General features: G+C 37.1%; 1 protein-coding gene across 2 annotated transcripts in view; it reads right to left on the reverse strand.

Annotated features, from left to right (window-relative positions):
- NAV3 (neuron navigator 3) overlaps window positions 1-25,363 on the reverse strand; it is a 347,818-nt gene that overhangs the window by 172,266 nt on the left and 150,189 nt on the right. For both annotated transcript variants that reach the window (XM_021678554.1, XM_021678552.1), the window contains exons 7-8: window positions 22,655-22,794; window positions 11,448-12,474 (exon numbers count right to left, since the gene is read on the reverse strand). In XM_021678554.1, the coding sequence (XP_021534229.1) occupies window positions 11,448-12,474; window positions 22,655-22,794 (1,167 nt within the window). The remainder of the gene's footprint in view (window positions 1-11,447; window positions 12,475-22,654; window positions 22,795-25,363) is intronic.

Below are 25,363 nucleotides of genomic sequence, written 5' to 3' on the forward strand. Positions count from 1 at the left end.
TGTGACCTTGCTAAGTTACTTAGCCTCCCCGAACCTCAATTTGCTCATGTATGAAAGCAAAGAAAAATATGTGCCTTGCAAAATAATTGTGAACTCAAGCGTTATTATTACTAAAGGTCTGGAAAGGCATTCTCTTGAGGCATGTAGGATTCTGGTCAACATTAAAATGTGGGGAATATATCTGGCTCTCTTTGTAGCCCATTTCTTTTCTTCTCTGGCTCCCAGGTTCTCCTATAGCTCTGTCTATTGACAGCCCCTCACTACTCACTGCTGAAGCCCATGACAGTTGGTTCTTTTACTTGGGCTCACTTCTTGCTGGCCACTGTACTTCCCTGACCTGCTCCTCAGACAGCTGTCTCTGAATGAAGGGATAAAATCCTCTGAAGTTTTCTAAGGCTTTTTGTTACTTGCTGAAGAAGTTTAACTGGAGATTATGTAGTGAAATTGGAGACCCCAGGGAAAGCTGACTGGCTGCTTGCCAGGAAGCCTCAGAAAGGCAGGGTGCCTTGGTAAGCTGGCGGTGAGCCAGGATTGGCCTCTAATCCTGCAGACTCAGTATTCACAGACCGATCTCTCAGAAGCTGAGTCACATTAAGTAGTTCACCGTGATGGCTGTCTAAAGCCCAATGCCCATTGGTTCTTATTAGAATGAGATCAGCAGCTGTTACAGGAGCCTGAATGCCTGTGGTCATGTTAGTTACAAAGATTCACAGTATCTCCCTCTAGAAAAACCTGAATGGAGCCAAAGCATATTCAGAACGTGTTTTGAGAGTAGAAATTTTGCTTTGCTCTGAACAAACAGATCTTAAAAAGTATTGCTCAGGAGCTTATTGTGGCTATCTTCCTCAGTATATGAGACCTGGTACTCAATGCCGTCAGCCCGTCTCCACACACCCTGTCTGAGACTCTTCTATAAAATGTATGCACGCTTCTGACAGCTCAGTCTTGTCTCAGAAGCCTTTGTTTTATTTTGTTTTTTAATCTGTCAGTGTGTATTTCTGGCTGATTCCCTCTTTATTATCTTTTTACTTTCAGTCACAAGAGGCAATCTTATTTACCTTATTTTCAAGTTCTTTGGCATATTTTCCATGGTATTTCCTACATTAGCAATGATAGGGAAGCTGACTGATCAAGGAAAGGAACATGGAAAGGTTAAATTTTAAATACTTATAAAAAGGACTTAGAAGTCATCTTTGGTTGCATGTACATGCAAATGGGTCCAGATCTCTGTTCCACATATGTTACGACCCATCCATTTCTCCAGGATTTCCACTCATTATTTGTTAGAGTGGAATCAGATTTAAACTCCAGTCTCCATAGGGGCAATTGCTGCTAACTGGTAAAGATTTAACTTTTAGACAAGTGATCAAAGAAGTTCATTTAAATCTCTGAAGACTCCCAACATGTCCTCTCTTTTTGTACATGTTTCATTCTAATAAATAAAAGGTTTCATGAAACAATTTCTGAAGAGTCCAGAATCAATAGTGTTCTCCAATCAAAGGGTACATTTTGACAGTTACAGCGGATACTCAAGTGGATCATCCACTGTTCCCACATAAACTGATACTGCATTTTCCTCATACTGATTGGAAAAAGAAAAAGTGTCATGATGTTCCTTTAAAATATTTAGAAGACGTGCCCCGTGCAGACTACTTACTGTGCATTTGCAACATGGTCAACATGTTACAAATACCTATTGAAACTGTAAAATATAGCATTGCAAAAAACACCATTTAATTTATTTAGAGTGCTAATAAGCCAGGCTCTCAGTGTTAGTATCTGTTACCAAGGGTGTAGTGGTGAAAAGTCTAGCCTTCGCCGATGATTGACATAAAAGCTCTTTCCTGTTTATGTGCACTTACTATGTGCCAACTACTAGGCCTGGTATTTTATCTATGGCATATCACTTACATGTCACAACAATCCTGTTGTTATGGAAGGAATGTCTGTTTCCTCCCCCAAATTCTTATGTTGAAAACTAATCTCCAATATGATAGTATTAGGAGGTGGAGATTTTGTAGGCTAATTGGGTCTTGAGGGTGGAGTCTGATGCCTGGGATTAGTGTTGTTAACAAAAGAGACCTCCGAGAACTCCCTTGCCCCTTCTGCCCTGTGAGGGCAGAGTGAGAAGGTGGTCATCTATGAACCAGGAAGCAGGCTCTCACCAGATATGGAAAGGACCAGCACTTTGATATTAGACTTCCTGGCTTGCACAGCTATGAGAAATAAATATTTGCTGTTTAAGCCGCTTAGTCTATGGTATTTTTGTTATAGCAGCCTGAAGAGATCAAGACACCTATAATGTAGGTGCTATAGATAAATTTAGGCTTCTAGAGGTTTAATAATTTGTCTATGTAACAAGCTGGTAGATGATTATTCCATATTTGAACCTGGTTGCCTCTAAATACTGTTCTATTAACCACTACCCTCCACTTTAATGCCATCCAAATGCCCCCGGATACTATTTTAGGCATTTATGGTCTCCTTAGCTGACAGACACCTCAGTCACTAAGTTAATGACACACAATATTTGAATGTGACAGTATCTATTGGTCTACCCAAAATTTTATTCTTTACTCTTTACTACCTTAAATTTTTACTCTTAAGAAAAAGAAGCTATTATACATAGCACTTAAAGGAATTCAACAGTAAGTCCTAGATACTATCAACCTGCAAATTTTAAATTTCATAAATATGAGCATTTGCTTATTGATTTATATCAAAAATCTATCCTTCTGTGGATTCATCTTAATATGGATATAGTCACAAATATGAACACAAATAGAACTGATCTGAGACAGCAATATTAATTAATGGTCTTGTAGTTCCTGATTTATAAACCCAACAAGGGCAAAGAAAAGTAAGTATATTTCCAAAGTCACCAATGGTTTTGCTTTCTTCTTGCCTTCCTGTTGGGAAGGCGGACATATAGGAAGGGAAAATATATATTGTCCTCAATTTATGAAAGGGTTACATTCCGATAAACCCCTTGTACTTTGAAAATATGAAAATATTGTAAGTTGAAAATGAATTTAATACACCTAAGAGACCGAACACCATAGCTTAGCCTAGTCTACCTTAAATGTGCTCAGAACACTTACATTAACTTCTGTTGGGCAAAACCATTTCACCCAAGGCCCGTTTTATAACAAGTGTTGAATATCTCATGTAATTTATTGAATACTGTACTGAAAGTGACAAACAGGATGGTTGTATGGAGACAGAATGGTTGGGAGGGCATCAGTTTTTGACTCTCGTGATCGCTGGCTGACAGAGCTGAGGCTCCTGAGGCTGCCCAGCATCACCAGAGAGAGGATCCTACTGCCTATCACTCGCCTGGGCAAAAACCAAATCCCAACGTATGGTTTCTACTGAGCGCATATTTGCTTTGACACCATTGTAAGTTGAGGGCTGTCTGTCTGTGTGTATATATATATCATAGTTAACTCACAGATGCCAACAAAAATAATGATATAAGTGTATATGTAGGAGCACACATACACTGGGAGCAGTGAGATCTTGGTTTCTAAATATCACTCTCTACAAAAAGACATCAGGGCTCCTTAGTAAAAGCTGCAGCCAAGACAGGGAGAGGACAAGATGAGCCCAGAACACTCTGAGCCAAAAAGAAATGAAGTTCTCAAAGAATAATGCGGACAGGAGCTAGCTTGAAGGGGAGCCCAGTAGCGGAATCTGAGAAAACTGAAACATTAAAACAGTCATATCAGTGGATTACAATCCACTGAATACAATCGGAATCCATTAGTCCACACAATTTGAAAAGAGAGGGAAGAGGAAGGAGAAGGAGAAGGAGAAGGGATAGCTCTTTCTTCACAAAGAAAGCCAAGGATAAATGCACAAGGAATGCGCAGGATTAGAAATCATTTGACCTCCATCAAAGTAAAATATTAATTTCTGCAAGAAATCTCAATGGATGCTAAACCTTATGGGTAAAAGTAGATCAAGGAGCAGACTTTTTATAGAGTCTCAAAATATCTTCCCACAAGAATACTTATTAAATACAAATGGGGCAAAGTAATTCTAGAGTGAAAAACCCTGGAAGACATTATCTTAATCGAGGGAGAAAATTTAACACCACCAAAATGGGAAGTAGCAATATTGTTGCTACCTGATAGGGTGCAATGGAAAGAACATGGCAGCATTTCTGTGACATTCTAGACAAAAAATACAGAATATGCATCTACATGTGAGGAAATATCAGACAAACCCAAATTAAGAAATGTTCTACTAATGCCTATCTTCCACATACCAGGGTCATGAAAGCCAACGAAAGACTAAAGAACTGCTCCAGACTGAGGGATATTAGGAAGACATGACAACTGGACTCAGTAGTCATCCTTAATCAGTCAAAGGGCTCTCTCTGGCACCATCAGTGAAACTTGAATAAAGTCTCTGGGTGCTCTGAGTGAAGTATATATGGGAGTTCTTTGTACTATTCTTGCAAATTTTCTGTAAGCTTAAAATTTTTCTAAGAGCAAATAAAATATAGAAAGAAGAAACAGCAGTGGTTCGACTGGGCAATCTGGCAGTAAACCCTGTAAGCCAACTACAGAAGGTATTCGATAAAGCTTCTCTGCTGAGAGAATGCCAGTTCTTAGCACTATCCCACACAACAGGCCCTCTTCTAGTGGTGTGTCTGTATTCCATCTTCAAAATACTGCTGTGTGAGGGAGTTTCAACTGCTACCCGATGCACAGATCTATATCGAACCCAGCAAAGGACCAGCTCGCCAAGGCAAGCATTCAATAAGCTGTAGTTTGTACTGATGACCAATTATGTCCAGTTCACATAAAACCACAATTGCAGAATAATCTGTAATAGTAGCTGCAGGGCTCACAAAAGCTTTTACTGAGTGATGGTTATCTGCTCTACATTTCAATCTTGGTAAATTCACAGCTCCTCCTACTCAATTTACTGGTTCAACAAATTAGCCAAACTGAACACCCTGTGAGTATGCATTTTCAAAATTAGTGTTTTGCATTCTTTACCTTTCAGAATGTAGTATATTCAAGTTCAATTTTCCATGTCACTTTCTAGGCAAATCTGAAATCTCACAAAAACTGGTTACAACAAAAATTTCTCCTGAGAACCCATGATGCTGTTGTATAAGATATATGAAAGAAAGAAAACTTCTAAATTCAGACTTTCTTGGCCTAATTTTACAAATCAACTGTGTATACAGGGTCTCCTCTTATATTTAATTCATAGGTTTAAGATGCATGATGATTTTCTTCTCTGTATAACAATGTCTTGCCTTATCTAAGGGTTGGGTTGTATGTGTGTGTGTGTGTGTGTGTGTTACCCACACTCCCGATTCTGCTTCCCTTTGCCTTTAGATGTTTGCTTTATGTCCAATGCACTGTTTTCCTGGCATTTACTACAAGTGGTCAGAAAATAAGGAAAAGAATATGGACCTCATGAATCTGGTTAATAGCTGTTTTGAAATTTTGGGGTGTTTGCTAAGAAGCTTGAGGTTTAGGAAAAATGTACAGGTCTTTCTTTTCTCCTTAACTGACTATCTACTTCACTATTTAACTCCATATATCTTTGCAATCATGAGGAATATTGCTCTAAAGTGATGAATACAAAAGCAATGTAAGAAAAATAACACATGGGAAGAAGGAAACTAAGGTAGCAATTTTTGAATTCCAGGAGAGGAAGATAAGTTTGAAGAAGACAGCATAAAGGGTAGACCAAGAAAGAGCACCAAGAAAAAACAGGAACAAATAAAGCTTCCTTTCTGACTATGCTCTTCTTTCTCCTTCCTTTCTTCCTGTAATTGGGACCTCTAATTCAAGTCTGAACAAAGCTATCTCTGAAAGGAAGTTTCTCCCTAGCCATTGAACATGGTATAAACTATGCTGTCCTCTTCCATTAACAATCCATTTTACACACTGAAAACACAGTACTTTTCCTGACTATGCTACACACACACACAGTCCAAGTGCCTGATATTCAAGAACTTCTATTACCATTAGGCTCCAATCAACCTTCATTTTCCAGGAAATCCGTTCTACTCACTGACTACCCTACATATCTGGTGTTTATCCTGTTTGTATGGTTCCTTCAGTCTTACAATTCCTTTCCTGTCCTCCTTATTTCTGCATGCCTAAGTCCCACTTATCTTTCAGAACCCAGCTCAAGTACCACTATGTCTGATTCCAACAGCGAGCAGTAATTTTCCGTGTTTTAAAGTCTTAATGTACCAAATCTGGTTCACTGCTAGAGAGCTTTACACTTCCCGCTTCATTCTGTAGTGATCTTTGAGTCAGTCTCTTGCCTACTATATTATGGACGATGAAAGGAAAATGACATATGGGATGTGTGCTGTTTCACTCTATCCTTGATGTGTTATGCATGCAGTAGGCAGTCATTAAAGAAAGGAAAAAAAATAAGTGAATGAATGTTTTGAAGACATTTCATTCTTTAAATATTTTAAAGCTGTTTATATTTCAATTAAGCATCTCATTTATAGAAAAAGATTCAGAATTTTCCCTATTCCATTGTACATTTTTGCTAATTTTCCTATTCTTCTATAGCAGGTGAGTCTAACCCATGTTGATGGTGTTACATTCAACAATTTTATTTGGTGCCTACTGTGGGTAGGGTCTATTATGGGCCTAATGCTACCAAATAAAAAAGACAAGTCTTGCTCTCAATGAGCTTACGTTATAGCTGAAAGTGGCTGAAATCACATTTATTAATATGTTATCAAAATAATAGCAGATAATGAGAAACTCTATGAATAAAATACAAGAGGGTGATGTATAATTCCAGCGAGAGGCATACTTAATGTTTCTTTGGACTAGATGGCTGGAGAGAGCTTCTGGGAAGAAGTAGCATGTCAGCAGAGAGCTGATGAGAAGAAGTAGCCTGCTTTGCTCTGGAAGAGAGTCATTATAGGCAAAGAGATCATCTTTGAGGATGGCCCCTAAGCAGGATAGGTTAGTTTGTTGAGACACAGAATGAAGGCAGGGGTTCAGCGCACTATAGGGAGAATGGTATGAGTGTGGCTTGTGGGTTAGACAGAGGGCCAGGTTAGGTGGGCAAGGTGTTTGGGTTTCATTTTTTTTCCTATTTTTTTTATTATGTTATGTTAATCACCATACATTACATCATTAGTTTTTGATGTAGTGTTCCATGATTCATTGTTTGGGTATAACACCCAGTGCTCCATTCAGTATGTGCCCTCTATTAATACCCATCACCAAGCTAACCCATCCCCCCACCCCCCTCCCCTCTAGAACCCTCAGTTTGTTTCTCAGAGTCCATAGTCTCTCATGGTTCATCTCCCCAATTTCCTCCCCTTCATTTTTCCCTTCCTACTATCTTCTTCTTTTTTTTTTTTAACATATAATGTATTATTTGTTTCAGAGGTACAGGTCTGTGATTCAACAGTCTTACACAATTCACAGCTCTGGGTTTCATTTTTTTTTTTTAAGTGTAATGGATATTCAATAGACTGTCTCATGAATTGGAATGACATATATGAATTATACTTTTAGAAGGTCAGAGTTCCTGTTGTGTGAAGGATGTTACTGGAAAGGAGCAAAAGTGGAAGCTGGAAGACTCGCTGGAAACTAGGTAAGAATTGGTGGTGACATGGCTTGGACCAGGACAGGGAGGGTGGAAATGGAGAGAAATGCCCAATTGAGGGTATGTTTGGGAGAAAGAGCCAATAGGACTAGCTGAAAAAAAGATGTATGGGGACAGAGTGACTGAAATGAAGAACAAAATATGGATTCTTTCCAAATTTTCTTCCTTAATCTCCCACACAAATAATCATGCATCTGTAGTAGTTTTAGTACCTAGCTGTTGCCCAGCCCTTTATAATTTGCTTACTACTTGTTCCATAAGGCTCAGATTGTAAAATTATAGAATGTCAAATTTGGATGATGCCACAACATTGACAAATTCTGACTCATGCTGTAAATCTCGTCTCTTGTCTTACCTCCTCTGGATACATTCCCTGACTCCATCCTCATGTAAGACTTAGGAAGACTCTTCTACACTATTTCTTACATATGCTTCGATAACAGCAATGAATTTTTATTTTTATTATATTTTATCATTATCTCCCATAGACTGAGCTCCCTGAAGGCAGAAGCTTTTTAAAAAAAAAATCTCTAGAGGGGAGGGGGCTGGGGAGATGGGTTAACCTGTTGATGGGTATTAAAGAGGGCACGTACTGCATGGAGCACTGGGTGTTATACGCAAACAATGAATCATGGAACACTACATCAAAAACTAATGATGTAATGTGTGGTGATTAACATAACATAATAAAAATGGGGGAAAATAAATAAAAAATAAATAAATCTTTGTAACTCTTATTACATAGTATTTGCAGAATGAGTGATGAGCACATAAATGAAAAAGTATTTGGTGCTTTCCCTTTACCTAATCTATGGCAACTTGTCATTCTATCACTTTTTAATTATCTCTGGTAGTCACCTTAATACTTAACAAAGGCAGCCTATTCCATTCAAATAGGTTTAAATATTGGGAACTTTTGATATTAAGTTATAATATTCTTTCTTAAAATTTTCACCTTTGATTTCAGTTATCTCCACTCGTTAAATGGATAAGGATATACTAAGTTTAAAACGACCTTTATCACATTGTAATGATAAATGAGTTACAAAAGCTTAATATGGAACATCCTTGCATTGTATAGGAAGTAGGACTAATATGAAATCCATCAACTTCCAGAACTCAATGTTATATTTATAGAACTCTGACATTCAATTTGTAAGAAAGAGTGTTATGAAGCATATATTAGAGTCCCAGGAAGGAATAACTAATAACCTAGACTGACCTGGAAGTGGGCTGAGAAAAGGGGAAAAATATTACCATCAGCTGTCAATCTTCCCATTTTATAGAATTTATTTAATTATCTTTAAGTATCAAAAATATGTATGTTTAAACATATACATACATATATATGTATTTTAAATTTATACTACTTAAAAGCAATTAAGCATTTCCCATCATAAATGAGTTCTGATTGAGAATTTTACAATCTACTATTCACATCTTTCCAGTCAGAATCTTTCTAGTAACAATACTTCTTCTTTCTGTACATGCAGAAAGAACTGATGAGCAAAGAAGGGCATACTATAGGCCCAGCATATTTGGGTTCAAAGGCAAAGCCCTATTAGTCCTGCGACTTTAAGAGATGATTCCTATTCTGATTGGAAATCTCCATTCTTCATCTCTGTAAAATGGAGATAACATTCTTTTCTCATGAGTTTATGATAAAGTTTAAATGAGAGAATTAACATAAATCTTGTAACATACAGACTCGCACTAACTACTCAACAACATATAAAGTAGTTAATTATTACTATTATCTTATCAAATAATTAGCTACCCCAGGAAACTCTGTCAGGCATTGTGAAGGAAGAATTCTTAAATGGGGTTGGAGCCGGCAGAGTCAAAAGTACATCAGGGGTCACATAATCCAAACGACTTGACTCTGTGATATAAGTATCTTTGACTGACACTTAAAAAGCTTAAATATTGACTACTCTACCTTGAGGAGATTTACATTATCTTTTATAAAATTATTCTTAATCTATAAAAGACTCCTAACAACTACTGCCTCCTATATAGACTAGGATGTGAAATTTTCTTATTAGATGGTTTATTTCCAACTACCTTGTATTATTCATAATGATACAACTAATTTCTGACAAAATAAGTCATTTACTCTGAACCTGGCTCCGTGCTAAAGCCTTTACATGGGGTTGCCTTATTTAATCTTTAAAACACCTAAATAAAGTGGGCTGAGTATGGCTTATTTAAAACTTTTATGATTTTTTTTCTTACATATTTGGAATGTGGATTATGATTTCGACATCTTAAATTTTCATTTGTCAGATAGGGACTCTGGAGTTAGAAAGAGCTGACTCCCATCTGATCCAAAGACAAAGGTTTTAAATGAATTGCTGCTACTAAAGGCAGAAAAGCAGACAAAAAAAAGAGCTGAAATGCAGTAATTAGAATCTTGCTTTGCTGAGTATATAAAGCATCAGAAAAGCACTTACATTTTTCACCGAAGGAAAACAAATCCTTGTAATTATTTTCTTTACTTAAAAAACCTATACATTTAATAAATTTAATATGCTTTTAAGCTATAAAATATTGACGCTTACTTAATTATAGCAGGTTCTACTTCCTATTCAGAAAATTTCTTTCCTGTTATTGAACTGCCAACCAGCTGAAAGGGCAGACATTATTCCTCCCTAAGCCTCTCCTCACAAAAAAGACAGTGAATAAAAATAGAGACAAAGCAGCGACTGACACATTTCTAATCAATTAAGACAAACCACACACTACGCAAAATGTGCTATTTTTATAACTGTATAGTAGAATGAATATTTTAAAATATAGCATATATTGGCATATTTTAATCCTTATAAAATAAATAGTTATAATGCAAAAACAAATTAATAAATGAAGCACAAATATAAAAATTAGGTAGATTCTTATTTTGGCCTAGAAACTTATGCTTAGCTACAGGAAAGTAATATAAATTTTATGCTGGGAAAGCAATGTCTTATAAACAACATTTAACAAACACAATGTGCCAGAATATATAGTAAACATATGCATTACCCCTGTTATTCTTCTCAACTTTTTAGGTACTGTTATTACTATTTGACAACTGAAGAAAATGAGACTAAGAGACGTTAAGTAACTCGTTCAAAGTCACACAACTGGTAAGAGCCAGAGCAGGGCGTTAAATCCACATGCGTCTGATTCCAGACCCTGCCCCTTTAACCGTCATGACATACTTTCTCCCAAGGGTGAAAACAAAAATATCCGTAAACCCTATAAAACTGAGAATTATTTTAAAAGACTAATAATAAAAATAGTAGTAGAAGCAGTAATAGTAACAGACACAGGAGAAAGTCATGGCGTCTGGGTTTTACTTCCCCCCTGAGAACAAGTAAGTTAACCTCTGAAGGCCTCAAGTTCTTACAAAGAAGGGATGAGAGGGCAGAAGAGGGGAAGAGGAGGGAGAAGAGGACTAGAGCGTCTTGGATACTTTTTTCTTAAAAAATGGGGGCGCCTGGGTGGCTCAGTCGTTAAGCGTCTGCCTTCGGCTCAGGTCATGATCCCAGGGTCCTGGGATCGAGCCCCGCATCGGGCTCCCTGCTCCGCGGGAAGCCTGCTTCTCCCTCTCCCACTCCCCCTGCTTGTGTTCCTGCTCTCGCTATCTCTCTCTCTCTGTCAGATAAATAAATAAAAATCTTAAAAAAAAAAAAATAAGAAAGAAAGAAATCCTAGGCCTTTATCTTCAGAATGGTGTGTTCCAGAACGACGATGTAAAACACAGCTCTAGTAACCTTCGTTGTGACGCGTCGAGTAGGAAGACCTGCAGAAGTTCACAACCGTGGAGGCATGGGCAGCCATCTTACCTGTAGATGAACGGAGCCACCGTCGCCGTGTTGGGGTGGCTGTGTTGCTGCTGCTGGGGGAGTTGGACAGCACCATTCCCCATGGCCTGCCCCCCGCCGGGCGCCCCCAGCACAGCACAGGAGCCAGCGGGAGGGGCCTGGCTGGCTTCCCTTCCTTCCAACGGAGCGGGGCAATTGGATGTGCTTGCTTTCTCAGTGGTCATGGGCTTAGGTAAGGACTGGGAAGGGCTTCCCTTGGTAGTCCTGAATTTTTCCGACTCTTTGCTCACTGCACTGCCTGGTGAAACGGTCTGCTTTGCTGTGGGCACCTTCGAGCCCGGTTTTGGAATGCCACTGGAAGAGGGGATTAGGCTTTCTTTCTTGGCTGCTGCCGTCTTGCTACCCTTGGGGATCAAGCTTGCAATTTTAGAGGTCTTTTTCGGAGCCGTCTCTGTCACCTGATCCTTCTCATCCTTGACTGGTTTTTCAGTGCAAACTTTATTTTTGTCCCTGTTCTTTTCCTCTTTATCCTTTGGCTGTAGCAAAGACTTTTTATTGCTGAGATTTTTGCTTCCAGCTTTTGGAGGGGCTAATTTAGGGGACACTTTGGGGCTGCTATTGGTTGAGCCACCACTATTCAGACCACTGTTAAAACCTTCCATCTCACCAGATTCAGAAAAGGCATCGTCATCCTTGCCCCCATCACTGGGCCCCGAACTGGGAGACTGTGGGGGGCGTAAAGCAGTCCGCGCATTGACCAGCTTGAATTTTTCAAGCATGGATTTCTGTCCCGAGGAGGCTGTTTTGACCCCTTCTGAGACAGGGGGCTTCAGTCTGTCTGCAGGTGGCGTGGGGGAGGTGGCTGGGCTGGACTGCTTCACGGTCAGCATGGTGGAGGTGGCGCTGTGCTTGACATTCATGGACTTGCTCCGCCAGGGCTTGCTGGCGCTCGGAGAAGGGATGGCAGAGGCGGGGGGCTGCCCCGCGGTGCCAGGGGGCTGCGTGTTACCATTTACACCTGAAGATGGCTGAGGTCCTTTGGAGGAATCTGGACATGAAGACAAAATAATAAAGAAGAGGTTGATGACATTTGCTCATGTATATCATACCCCTGAGTACTTCTAACCACAGGCACAGTTAAGGATCTCTCCTGTGAGCTGAATGCAGCCATGCTATGTGGCATCAATCATTTCGGTGATGTGGTGGTTTTTATATGTACATCAAAAATTCAGGATCTGAGAGCCATTGATTTTGGAAAACAACTTTTCCTTTTTCCCTTCTAAAATTACTCTTACCTAAATGAACTTGGCTAGTCATAGATATCTAAAGACAAAACACTCTCCTTCCCTTAAGCAATTCTTTACATTTTTTCCAATTACTACTGTAGCTCATAGCAGTAAATTGATTCCGCATAGCCTTATAAAAATATGTTGTATAAGAAATGTTGAGAAATTATTTTACCTTACAGGGAGACTAGCTTATTGCTATCTGATTAAATATGCTTATGAATCATGACTTAGCTCTTAGTTAATATTGTTTACTTTTATTTGTATAAAAAACAAGCATTGAAATTTAGGCTTCTATGGGTCCGATAACCTACCAAGATACACATATATGTAGTTGTATATATTATATATGTCATATATTTATATACAATACATATTTATGTTTAGATATATTTATATTATATAAGCATCATATAATATATATATTATATAAATCCTTATAACAACCCCACAAGGTAGGTATTGATATTTTATCCCTGTTTTTCAGAAAAACTGCATAACTTGTTCAAGGTCACCCAGCCTGGGTGTGAACACAATTCAGAGCTGGTGCTCTTAACCAGCACACCTCTAGCCACCTGAAGTGATCTGAACAAACTTTAAATACTAATGAAAACTCAAGCTACTTTTGCGGGGCTAGGAAATAAGGCCTTATCCTATAAGGACTTTATAATGCATGTGTTTACTTACTTTCTGCTCAGAAATCTCATTACAGTATAAGCTGTTCTATGACTGTTCTAACACTGATTAATGCCTGATTACAAGTCTCATCTTTAAGTATGAAAAACTAAATCAAAAAGAGATTTTATAACATGGCATAGAATAGAAAGAACAGAGCTTTGAGTTTAAAGACCTCAGTATAAATGTTAATTAACATTGGGGAGCGACAGAATTCTGGTCATTTACTTTAAGCCTCATCTACCGTAAAAGCCTCCTACTTTCATCTTTTTTTCTTTTTTTTTTTTTGAGACATGAAATGATCAATGATTAAATTAGATATTTGCATCATTTAGTACTGCTAACAAACTAGACATTGATAAATAGATGCAGAGCTATTTTTGATGAAATGTCCAATGGAAATATTTTATAAATAATACACTTTCCATAATGTTCAAGAATTGGAGACCATTCAATTTCATTAAATATTCACAACAATAAACTACAATGTTTTTATTTTTAAATTTTTTCTTCAAAATGATACATAATCAAGCCAATTAGTACCAAATACTACTCAATTTTTCATAAAAGGAAATTAATACACAAAAAGAGAAAATAAAGAAATTAGAGACACAAAAGGTTAAATTATTAGTTGAATATTTGTGTGAGTTAAACTTTTTTAAAATAAGTGTGCCTAAAATGATATAAAAGATTTGTGAAATTTTTGTTCAGAAGAATAGACAAATGCATTTTATATTTAATAATTTTTTCTACCAAATTTTTATTTAAATTCCAGTTAGTTAACATACAGTATAATATTTGTTTCAGGCATAGGATTTAATGATTCATCACTTACATACAACACCCAGTGCTCATCACAAGTGCCCTCCTTTATATTTGTTTTAAAAATTGGCATACCAACATTAATTCTAATACTCCTTACTTTTCTACAATTCCATATTTCAGCTGGCAAAAGTTAATGTAAGACTGTACATACATACTCTACATTAAAATGTAATAGTTTACTGAAAAGTCAAAATGCTTACATGGTATATATAAATTGTACAGCCTATGATGATAAATTGATGTTTTTCAGTATTCATGTAAGTCTGTAATTGTGTCCATTTCTAGAATATTTGTAGAAATCCATTAAGTTCGTACATAAACATTAAGGTGTTCTGAAAAACAGCAGGAGTATTGACTAATTCAAGACAAACAAATTCAACAAGCTTCAAAGTATCCAGTGTCTCAAATACATTCACTCTCTGTTAATGGATTTCAATCTTTTACTTCAATCTCTTTTAAGTACAGGTAATTCCAAATTTTTTTCACTTACACATTACGATCCCTTCCAGAGACCGATAACATTTCATCATAATTTGAATCATTCTCAGTAGCAGAATGAGCACACTGACTACCTGCAGTTAGAAATGCCTACCAAATATTTCTTCAATATTTCCCATTTATTGGTAAGGTCTGAACTTTGACCTCACTTCCTCTGGAAACAACAACAACAACAACAACCAAAAACCAAAAAACAAACCAAAAGCATTATCCCCACCCCCATTTCTGATCATCCCAGCACCAAATCTGGATTCGATGGCTCTTTTGCATTTTCGCATAGCTTATTATTTCCTCTCTTATAACCATTGTAACTCTAGTGTAATTGCCTGTTTCCTACTCTACTGTATGTTCCATTAAAGCAAAGACCATGCCTGTGATTATGCATAGAATGTCTGACATCCTAAGTGTTGAACTTAACAGAAGTTCTCAAACTTTAATGGGCACGTAAGTAACCTGGGGATCCTACTGACTACACACGGCATCATGATGCAGCAGATCTGCCGTGGGCCCTGAGATTCTGCATTTCTAACAAGCTCCAGAGGATGACAATGCCTCTGGTCACAAACCATGTTTCAAGTAACAAAGGTTGAATGGACTCAGAAAACACGGCAATTGCTGACATTATCAGCTCTAAAGAATGTTTCTTTTTTTTTTTTTTTTAAGATTTTATTTTATTTATTTGACAGAGAGCGAGAACACGAGAGAAGGAACACAAGCAGGGGGAGTGGGAGAGAGAGAAGCATGCCTCCCGCCGAGCAGGGAGCCCGACGTGGGGCTCAATCCCAGGACCCTGGGATCATGATCTGAGCCAAAGGCAGCCACTTAACCAACTGAGCCACCCAGGCGCCCCTAAAGAATGTTTCTTATGACAGTACCCGATGGGGCTGAATTTGTTAAATGTTCCCTAGCTGTGCAGCATGAATATTCTTTGCCCTTTGAACTTCCAGAACAACGGCCAGTTTTGTATTCACTGGATGCTAGACAATTTGTGACAAGGGATACTGCAAACAAAAGAAGCCCATCAGGTTTTCCTGATGGCCACAAATTGAGTGTGGATCTTCTGTGTATCTGCAACTGGGTTAAGAAGTCAGGAGACTCCTATCCCTGCATGCCTGGGAGCTTTGGTGGGAACGAGAGGAAAAGGTGGAAGGGAATCTGTCAGGACGCTTCTTAAGTGTGCTGCCATCAGCTAGATAGACTGCTACAACAGTTCAAGTACAGAAGAGGAATTTCAACATCACTACTCTCAAAAATAAGACAGGAGGGACTCCGAATTATGACATCCACATCCAAACCACAGTCACAGTCACAGAAACAGCTATAAAATCGTTCTCAGAGGAGTACACACACAGAAGCCACTTCTCGAAGCTCAGCTCTTGATCTGTCCCCAGCCTGTCTCTATATAGTAGCAGTGAGGTGCTTCAGGTCTCATTAAGAGGGCAAATCATAGTTGTTGTGCATCACGAAGGCACTGGAATCGTAAGAGTCTCCCTGGACTCCTCACAACCAAGGCTGCACAACAGCAGCTGCTGAAAAGGTAGCGTGTGCAGCTCCTCGGCAGTGGGTACTGCCACAAATTCTAGTTCCCCTGAGATTTCTGTGTGCAATATTCAGGAGCCCGGTCTCACAGATACAGTTCCAAATGTTGATAACTCAGCTCCTGACTATAAATGAGTTGTTATGAGATATGAGGAAATGACCAGATATCTAATGCACATGCTTAAAGGCATCCTTGAAATGGCTCTGCCTTGAATTTGCAGAGCCTGTCTCTGCCTACAGCCCTGCCTTCTTTTTTTTTTTTTTAATATTTTGTTTATTTATTTAACAGAGAGAGAGAGAGAGAACAAGCAGGGGGAACAGCAGAGGGAGAGGGAGAGGGAGAAACAGGCTCTCTGCCATGCAGGGAGCCCAATGCGGGGCTCGATCTCAGAACTCTGGGATCATGATCTGAGCTGAACCTGCCTTCTTGTCTCTAGCCCCTAAAGAGAAATTTTCTTCCACTCGCTCTCCTTTCCTTCCTCCTCTTCCTCCTCCTCCACTTCCTCCATCATAAACTCCACTACAACCAAATATTATTTATCAACTGCTCACTTTTCCCCAAGCACTTTGATACCCAGAATCACACTGAAAGCTCTTCATACATGGGATCTCACTTAAACCCCTAATCATCTGCAATATACTCATGATTTCTCCTGCTGTAAATGGGAAAACTGAAGCTTAAAAAACGAAAGTAACTTGTTCCAATTCACACATATAGTAAAACTTAGAAAAGAGAAAATCACAATTGAAGCTCAGGTTTTTCGGACTCCAAATTTTGGAGGCTTTTCACTCTCTTTTTTCTATATGTTCGCTTTTACCCAGAAATTCTGCTGGTGTGGCTCTCTAGAATGCCACATGTTTGTCACAGTAGTGAAGTTAAATGGGTAACTCCTCGAAGCATGGTGTCCTTCTTCCTCGATGGGCAGAATACAAATGAGGAGAATGTGATAGGAGACACTTTCTACTTAATACTTTATATACTATCTCCTTGGGCATCTTACCTGCACTATCCTTCTGAGTTAATGTAAGAATAGATTTTAATTCATGCTTAGAACATATGTAAATCGACAGAGGTAATTTTTAGTTATCTCATCTTACAAAAAAAAAATAATAACATTGATGACCTGGAAAAAATGCCAATCCAGTTCTAGTAAAATGAATACACGTTGACAAATGTGGCAGTCACAACAGGTATATGAAAAGTTTAGATAAGGACATTTCCCTGTGGAACATTAGCACCATGTTGCCAACAGTGCTGTTAGCCTGAGAAAGGACACAGGAACCATCCTCAACCTATTTACCTCTTCTTTCTTCCTGAGTTGTATGTTGCTTAGATGCAACCAAACCAGCTTTCAACTTACAAACAACAGAATAACAATTACAAGGTAACACAAAGTAACAAAAATGATGACAATAGCACCATTCATTTTAAAGTATTCACTGTGTAGTGGTCATTGTACTCCCTGATATCTGTGATCCCTGGGAAATACAGGGCAACTTCAGGTCATTGTGAAACGAAGGAAATGATTTATCAATATGACCATGGCAATTGGTCACCTTAGACTCTCATTTCATAATAACATGCCAAAATACATTTGAACCCTTTAAAAGGTAAAAAAAAAAAAAAATTTAAATAATTAAAAAATGTAGCATTCAAATCCAAATATGTCTTGTTACCAACTGGGCCCTTGTTCACCTGAGCATACTACCTTCCATGAATGATTACTCGTGCAATGTCTCAATCATCAAATTTAGGATGACTTAAAAGAAACATGGAGTGAGATTACAGGGACCCCAGAGGTGCTGTCCGTTCTGCTCATGCAATGTTACAGTGCCACTTTGTGGAGTATTGTGAAATTTAAGGAAACTTTCATTCGCCAGCCAGTTTTGGGGAAAAAGTATGTAATTTATGTACAGGCATGTATAATATGTGTACACCTCAAGATGTGAGCATTTATACATACACAAACAATATATATTCTCAAGTCCCCTTAATCATATCACCTAATATATGTACCTATTTATGTTACCTCATGAAAATCCCTAAGATTAGCTTGCAATTTTCATTTCACATTTCATTTTAGGCTTATATAAGTCTCAAGGAAATAAAGCAAAAAGTCATGGTGGAACACATAATTCAGTCACTAGTAAAGCAATATAATAAGTAAAACATATTTGCATTGCCTTGAAAAGAAAATAAAACAGTTTAGTTCTTTGATACTACAATAATTTCAGAGCAATTAACAAAAAAACAGAGAAAGTACTTAAGAATCAGATAGCTACATTTTAGCAGTCAAAATTCCATTACTAATACAACATTCACGTTAACCTTATAGTTTTAAAATTTCAACTGCAATGTTGCCAAATTCTCAGTATCAATCCTATTCTACCTGTGTTGAGTGTAAATGAAAGTGAACCCTTCCACAGCAGAGGACACTTTATTAGGATCCAGGAGAACAGAAAGGACATTCTTTAGTAGATGTGTAGGTACAATGTAAGAATCACTTGGGAGAAACAATAAAAAGATAGCAAAATGCCCTCTGGCATGTTTCTTAGCAACATGAAAAACAACTCTCTGCTAATAAACTCTGTCAAGCAAAAAGTGTTTACAGAGCATAGTTCAATAACTGAATTCCAAATGAAGCTAGGGATATTTACATTCCTAATAATATGAAACTGTGTAGCTTTTTTTCATTATTAATACCCAGATTTTATACAACAAGAATGATTTCTTAAGATAATCTGCTTCAAGCATAGAAAGTGTATATATAAATGAACCAGGGCACCATTTTCACATGATCCCCGATTTCCAGGGAGTAGGTATTTAATTTTTCTTTAAAGCATACAACTTGTCTACAGTGTATGGGCAAATTGATAAATGCTGGCGTCAGAACGTATTATTCATTGTCAGTATCTGAACGGCAGGTCACCAAGAGAAGAAATTTGGGACTCTCAGAAGAAATTCTTCTCTACAAACAGTGCTATCTTCATTTCACCATTTGTTCTGAAAAATCTGTTCCCACATTCCATTTCAGCAGAAGGGTGCCACCCATTGCCTCTTGCCGTGACAACATTTCTTTTCCACCTTCTCTACAAAGGGGCATCTATGGCCATGTTCACGGACATTTTAATTCATTTGAAAAACGGTGAAATGAACACCCTATTTCTTGAATTGTATTATTATTAAAATGATATTAGATGGATCTTTTGAAGTGGCAGTTTGTGATTCCCTACTGATTTCCTTTCGTAAGTCACACAATTTGCGAATAAGTTACTGTTACTGTATAATGCTATACAGGTGAAAAGCTACTATGCTTTTTTTTTTTAAAAAAAGATTTTATTTATTTATTTGACAGAGAGAGACACAGCAAGAGAGGGAACACAAGCAGGGGGAGTGGAAGAGGGAGAAGTAGGCTTCCCGCTGAGCAGGGAGCCTGATGCGGGGCTGGATCCCAGGACCCTGGGATCATGACCTGAGCCAAAGGCAGACACTTAATGACTGAGCCACCCAGGCGCCCCACTGTGCTTTCAACAGTATGTTTTTTAATAGGGAAATGAAATTGTTTTAATTGTGAATAAATCTTTATTGTCTATCACAAATTCTAGAGATTCTTCAAGTGGTTCATATAACTCATCACCCAAGACTTGTTAAAGAAAGTAGAAAGTATATTTCCACTTAGAGGCATTCAGGGAACACATTGCAGATAATTTGGTTAATCCCTCAAGTAAAATATCTTAATTTGTTAAATTTAAATGTTACACTTTCTAATAACTAAAAAAGGAATAGCAATTAATTACTCAAGTTCCTACTTTCTGAATTCTGTCATTATAATACTGTGACCTTTGAAAACTCTTACTTAGTTTTCACCTTACTTGATCATATCAAGAATATGTATGCAGACCAGTTTGTGACAGAGATCAGCTTGTCAGCAGAAGAAATTTTCTATTTTTATATAGATTGTGCTACCACTATAAATATCCAGGTCAAAAAGATTAAATAAAACATTCTTATCCAAGAAGATATTCCCCTCTAATCGCCTAAAGAGTAAATTATAAATTGTTTCATATGTAATGTTTATCATTGTTTTGTTTGTTCTTACAATTTAAGATAACATTTTATTTTTAAAAATATTTTATTTATTTATTTATTTATTTATTTACTTACTTACTTATTTTAGAGAGCGGGAGAGAGAATGTGTGCACAAGTGGCGGAAGAGACAGAGGGAGAGGGGGAGAGAGAATCTCAAGCAGACTCCACCTTGAGTATTGTACCTGATGTGACGCTCAATCCCATGACCCTGAGATCATGACCTGAGCTGAAATCAAGAGCCAGATGCTTAACAACCTGAGCCACCCAGGTGCCCCAAGACAGTATTTTAGGAATATAAAATAGCATGACAGAATGATCAATTTAGAAATATTGATATTGGATGTATTGATGAAGTTGTAACTCCACATTAATAGAAAATGCCATGTAACAATCATATGATGCACTTTATGCTTCAGTTCTTATTGGCAGCTTTTAGACATTTAATGCCTATATTGGACATATTATAAATATTTGTGACTGTGAGATCACACAGTTTAAATGCTTTTGAATTTTTAGTTATTTGGGAATTAAAAGTAAGGAAAACCCTGTATTTTGCTGTAGATGTGGACCTAAGGAAATCTGCTTTTTTTGAATCAAAAACCTCATAATGTATGTCATCTGTCTCCACCTTGTGGTTATTGTAAATATTACTACTTCCTAATTTTGCTCACAAGAGAGGTTGAATGGCTATGGAAAAACAGAAATGTTTGCCTACCTTTAGATTCTTACTTTTAGATGCCAGAAACACAGAAAACCATGTCACATGACAGAATATTTCAGATACATTATGATATCAAAATGTGAGATCATCTGAAGCATTTCTAAGTCCCTTTGCCAATATTATTAGTAATTTCTTGCAAAAATATTACATAATGGTAGAATCATGTAGTTAAACTGGATACGTCCATTCAACACATCTGTATGTCTAAACAAACTCTCCCTTAAACTTTCACAGCACATACAAACTCCGCATGACACTTTCTAGGAAAGTCACAAAACAACAAAGAAAGTTTTTCTGAGTAATTGTTTTCTCCCTTTCCCTCAGGAAAAGTGTAAGTGTCCATCCAGTAAAATTTCTTAGGTTCCTAAATCACAGGTTTTATATTTTAAAGACAGACTCCTAACTTCCAGTTATACATTATTTTCTTCTTTTTCCATTCCACTCAAGAACAGGGAATATTATAGGGATCAAGACACACTGCCTTGCTTTCAGGGATTTATGATCTGTCCAATTTTGTTTTAATGCATGAGAAATTTTCACAAAAGTGCTGATTCATAGATTATCTGTCAATTCATGTCTAAATTAGAGAAAGTTATCAGATCATATCATCTGTATGAAACAATCTGAAATGATCTGATTTGAGCAAAAAAATTCCTACCTGGTTGAATTTGCCAGCTATTCTACTAACTAAGCATGTTTGTTACTTTTGAACTTCACGTTTTGTTGCATGGAAAGTTAAATAGTGTAAAGAGAAGTTAAAGTTATATGGATTTGAAGGAACTAAGTCAAAAGCCAGAGCCTTAGCCCCTCCCACAGTCACTCTGCCTACAACAGTCTAGGTTCTTGATTTTCTCCGGGTTTAGATGTAAAATGCACCCTCTCTCACATGAACCCATGCTCCACAGCGCAATGTATCAAGCAAGCCCCTTGTTAAAAGCACACTGTGCACAACACAAAGAATTGTGTGTCATCTAGTTAATATATAATTTGCCTTTCACACAGATTTCCACTAAGTGTCCTTTCTTCCCGATGATTTTGTGATCTGATATTTCTATCCCGTACTCTTTCAAGAAAATAAAGCAAACGTGGATAACTTGTCTCTTTAGGGAAAACTAAGGTCGCATTATTTCTGTGTCCTGCTGCTATCAAAGATTAAATATCCACCCTAATTATGTCTCAATGTTTGATGCCCAAAACACTTACGGCATTTATGTCAACTGAAGCTAAAGATTCAAACAAACCTAATATAGATTTATGATTTTAAAATAATCGTTCATAAAACATGAGAAGACTAAAGAAAATGCTATTTATATGCAACCAGGAGGAAATGTTTTGGGGAAACAGATTTTATACTTGGGTATATAATTAGCCACTTTAAAATAAATGAGTTTACTTCCTTAAAATGTTCTTCAGGTAAGAAAAGCCCTAAAGAAAGCTGGAATTCAGGAGGGGGAAGTTAGAAAACATGAAACCACACCGATAATGACCCCATTCCAAAAGGCATTAACACTGCTCAAATATCGGACTTAGCATGTAATTTACAAGACCAACATGTTAGACTTGTGCCATAATGATGTAACAGGCAAACACTTACCTTTTTCATTGCCATTTGCATAATTTGGAGGCTTGTTTTTGTCAATGCTGTTAAAGCTCTGACTTCTCCTATTTAAATTAGAGGCTCCCTGGACCTTGCTGCAGCTGCCGGCAGCTGGTACCCTAGAGGGACCTGGAAGCCTGAAATAGTATAAGAAAAATTACATCATTATTGTATATTACAAAAAGATAGGGGGTAGGAGGTTCTGATTGGGGAGGCCTTAATGGAAAAAGCACAATATATGATGTTCTAAAATCTATTTAGCAGAAAATGGTGGTTTCAGTGATAAATAGCTAAACACAAGGATTAAGAATCTTCAGAAAAATCTTGTTTTACTTTTCAATAAACATGCCCTAAAATGATATCAGTAATGTAGAGCAATTAGAAATAAAGTAACCTTTCACTTAAAAAGTCATACTTACCACAACCTGAGGAATAACACTTTGACTTAAAAATGCTATACCAATTACATGAAAAGCAAGGGAAATAACACAAATGTATTATGTTCTCGGGGTATTAATCAGCTATTTGCAGTTGTTGTTAAGTTGTTCTTTTCAATGTATGGGACATTTATTTTTCTCTTAGATAGTTGTTTCCTAAGTCAACTTGATAATAACAAGAAGAATAAAGTTACTGAACAAATTGCTAATAGCAAATGCTTAGTGTGTATCTAAGGTAGTAAGCTATTCTAATTCAAACATGGTGCAGAGACCAAGGTCATGAGTTAACTTATATTTTACTGGTCTGCCTCAAAAAATTTCTTTTCTTTAATCGTTTTGCCAAAAATAAGCACCTAGACTTTCAGCTGGTTGTCTTACAAGTGTGGCCAGCTGACCACAGAGGTGCTATGACAAGGAAGGATGCAGGTCTCAGAAGCAGAAAGTCTCTGTTAGGAGAATGGCAATGCAAAATACACCTACAGGGACAGTGACTTCAGCTAGTCTTTGGGGAGGAAAGACAGAACAAGAGGAAATAACAGGCAGACTGTGTTAAACTTAGGGGAAGTTTGACATTAGGTTGTAATTTGCTGTTATTTTACGTGGACTAAAATTAAATACCCGTGTGGATCATTTATGTCGCTGTTTAAGTAGTTTCCACCTTAAAATTTCAAGAATCAATTATTTCATGAATGGCGCCTACAATATACAATCACTGTATTTTATTCTACACTATTAACGTACTGTATACGTACAATACACACTCTGCGTAGAACTAATATTAGCATTCTAAGTCATATTTAACAACATGATAGTAAAGGATGTCAGCGTCTTGGCTACTATTTGCTGCCACCATGTGCATGTCACTGTGTACTGCTCTGATAATTTCTATTTTAAAAGAAAAAAAAAAAAAACAAAAAACTCCAGCCCTTATAAATGAAGCACGGAAATTTTCACTGTTCTCTATACTAAATTTTTAAAATGAAAAAGGGTGTTTATATCTGTTATATTGGTGCCCAATATATCACAATTTCAAGATCAGTTGTTACTATTTTCATATTTTGACTCACCTTCATAATTGATATATTATTTCTGTAGATTATTAGGAAATCAAACTTTTAAATACTATAGCTACTTTTTAAAATAGTAACAGGTATTGCAACAGGGAATGAACATCAGGAAAACACAAATACCGGCTTAAAAACACAAGTGCCGCTTTCTTGGAATAGTTAATAGTTTCAAAATGTTGACTGTATTCTGGAGTTTAAATACATATGGTTAATAAATAGTTCCTTCAGCTATTTTGCTAATTAGAAGCCGTGCCATATACAAGATTGGAACCTTTTCCAAATGATTCCAGCATTTAACTGTTGCTCAAATGGATCTAGAGGGTATGTAAGTATAGCACAAAACCAAAGACACCAGGAATTTTGAGTACCAATGACTGCACTCTAAAGAAAGAACTCAATTAATTAATTTGGCCAAATGCCCCAATCATAATAAATCTAAGAACTATTCCTGCAGACACAGCTACAGACTTAGAAAGTTCATTCCAAACTCACATGTATAAACAAATTTTGTCACAAAACTTGCCCTGCTTGCAGTGAAACTTGACCTGTTTCTAGAAAGCAATTAAATTGCATTTTAATCTTTACTGTGACCCATGAAGCCAAGTGATCTTTAGTTCTCAGAAGAACAAATTAAAACAAATTAAAAAATCCATTTGGTCTTCTCATTACCCTAATTTGACAGGCAGCCAGAGCTCCAGATCATTCATCAAAGTAATAAAAAGAGAAATGAGAATGAAGCCAACAAAAGACAGAGAGAGAAATGTTCTATTAAATTAATGTACTTAAAATATATTTTATATGCATGAGTCTTAGAAGTGGTAATAAAAACTGTACATGGCAGGTCACTGTATTTTGCACATTTGAATTTATATCATTTTTCCTTTTAATTAAATACCCTTTAAATTTTTCTCTCCCGAATCATTTTAATTACTATGGAAATGAACATAACTTAGAAAACCAAGGCAAGAGGAAAAGCACATACCTCACATCAAGGCATCATAAGCCATCCTTGTGGTCAAACATTGCATAATACGATACATTATCTGAGCAGTGATTAGGAAGCCACCACAGAGATACTTCCCCAGTGAGAGAGAGGGTAGATATAATCACATAATAATCAGGGGTTCCAAACACATTTGCTGTGGCTTCATTCAGCTGTACCATCATGCCTTCGGCAACTTAACATTTTTTAAAAAAAACAT

Source organism: Neomonachus schauinslandi, chromosome 5 (genome assembly GCF_002201575.2).
Source record: "Neomonachus schauinslandi chromosome 5, ASM220157v2, whole genome shotgun sequence".
Classification (NCBI taxonomy): Eukaryota; Metazoa; Chordata; class Mammalia; order Carnivora; family Phocidae; genus Neomonachus; species Neomonachus schauinslandi.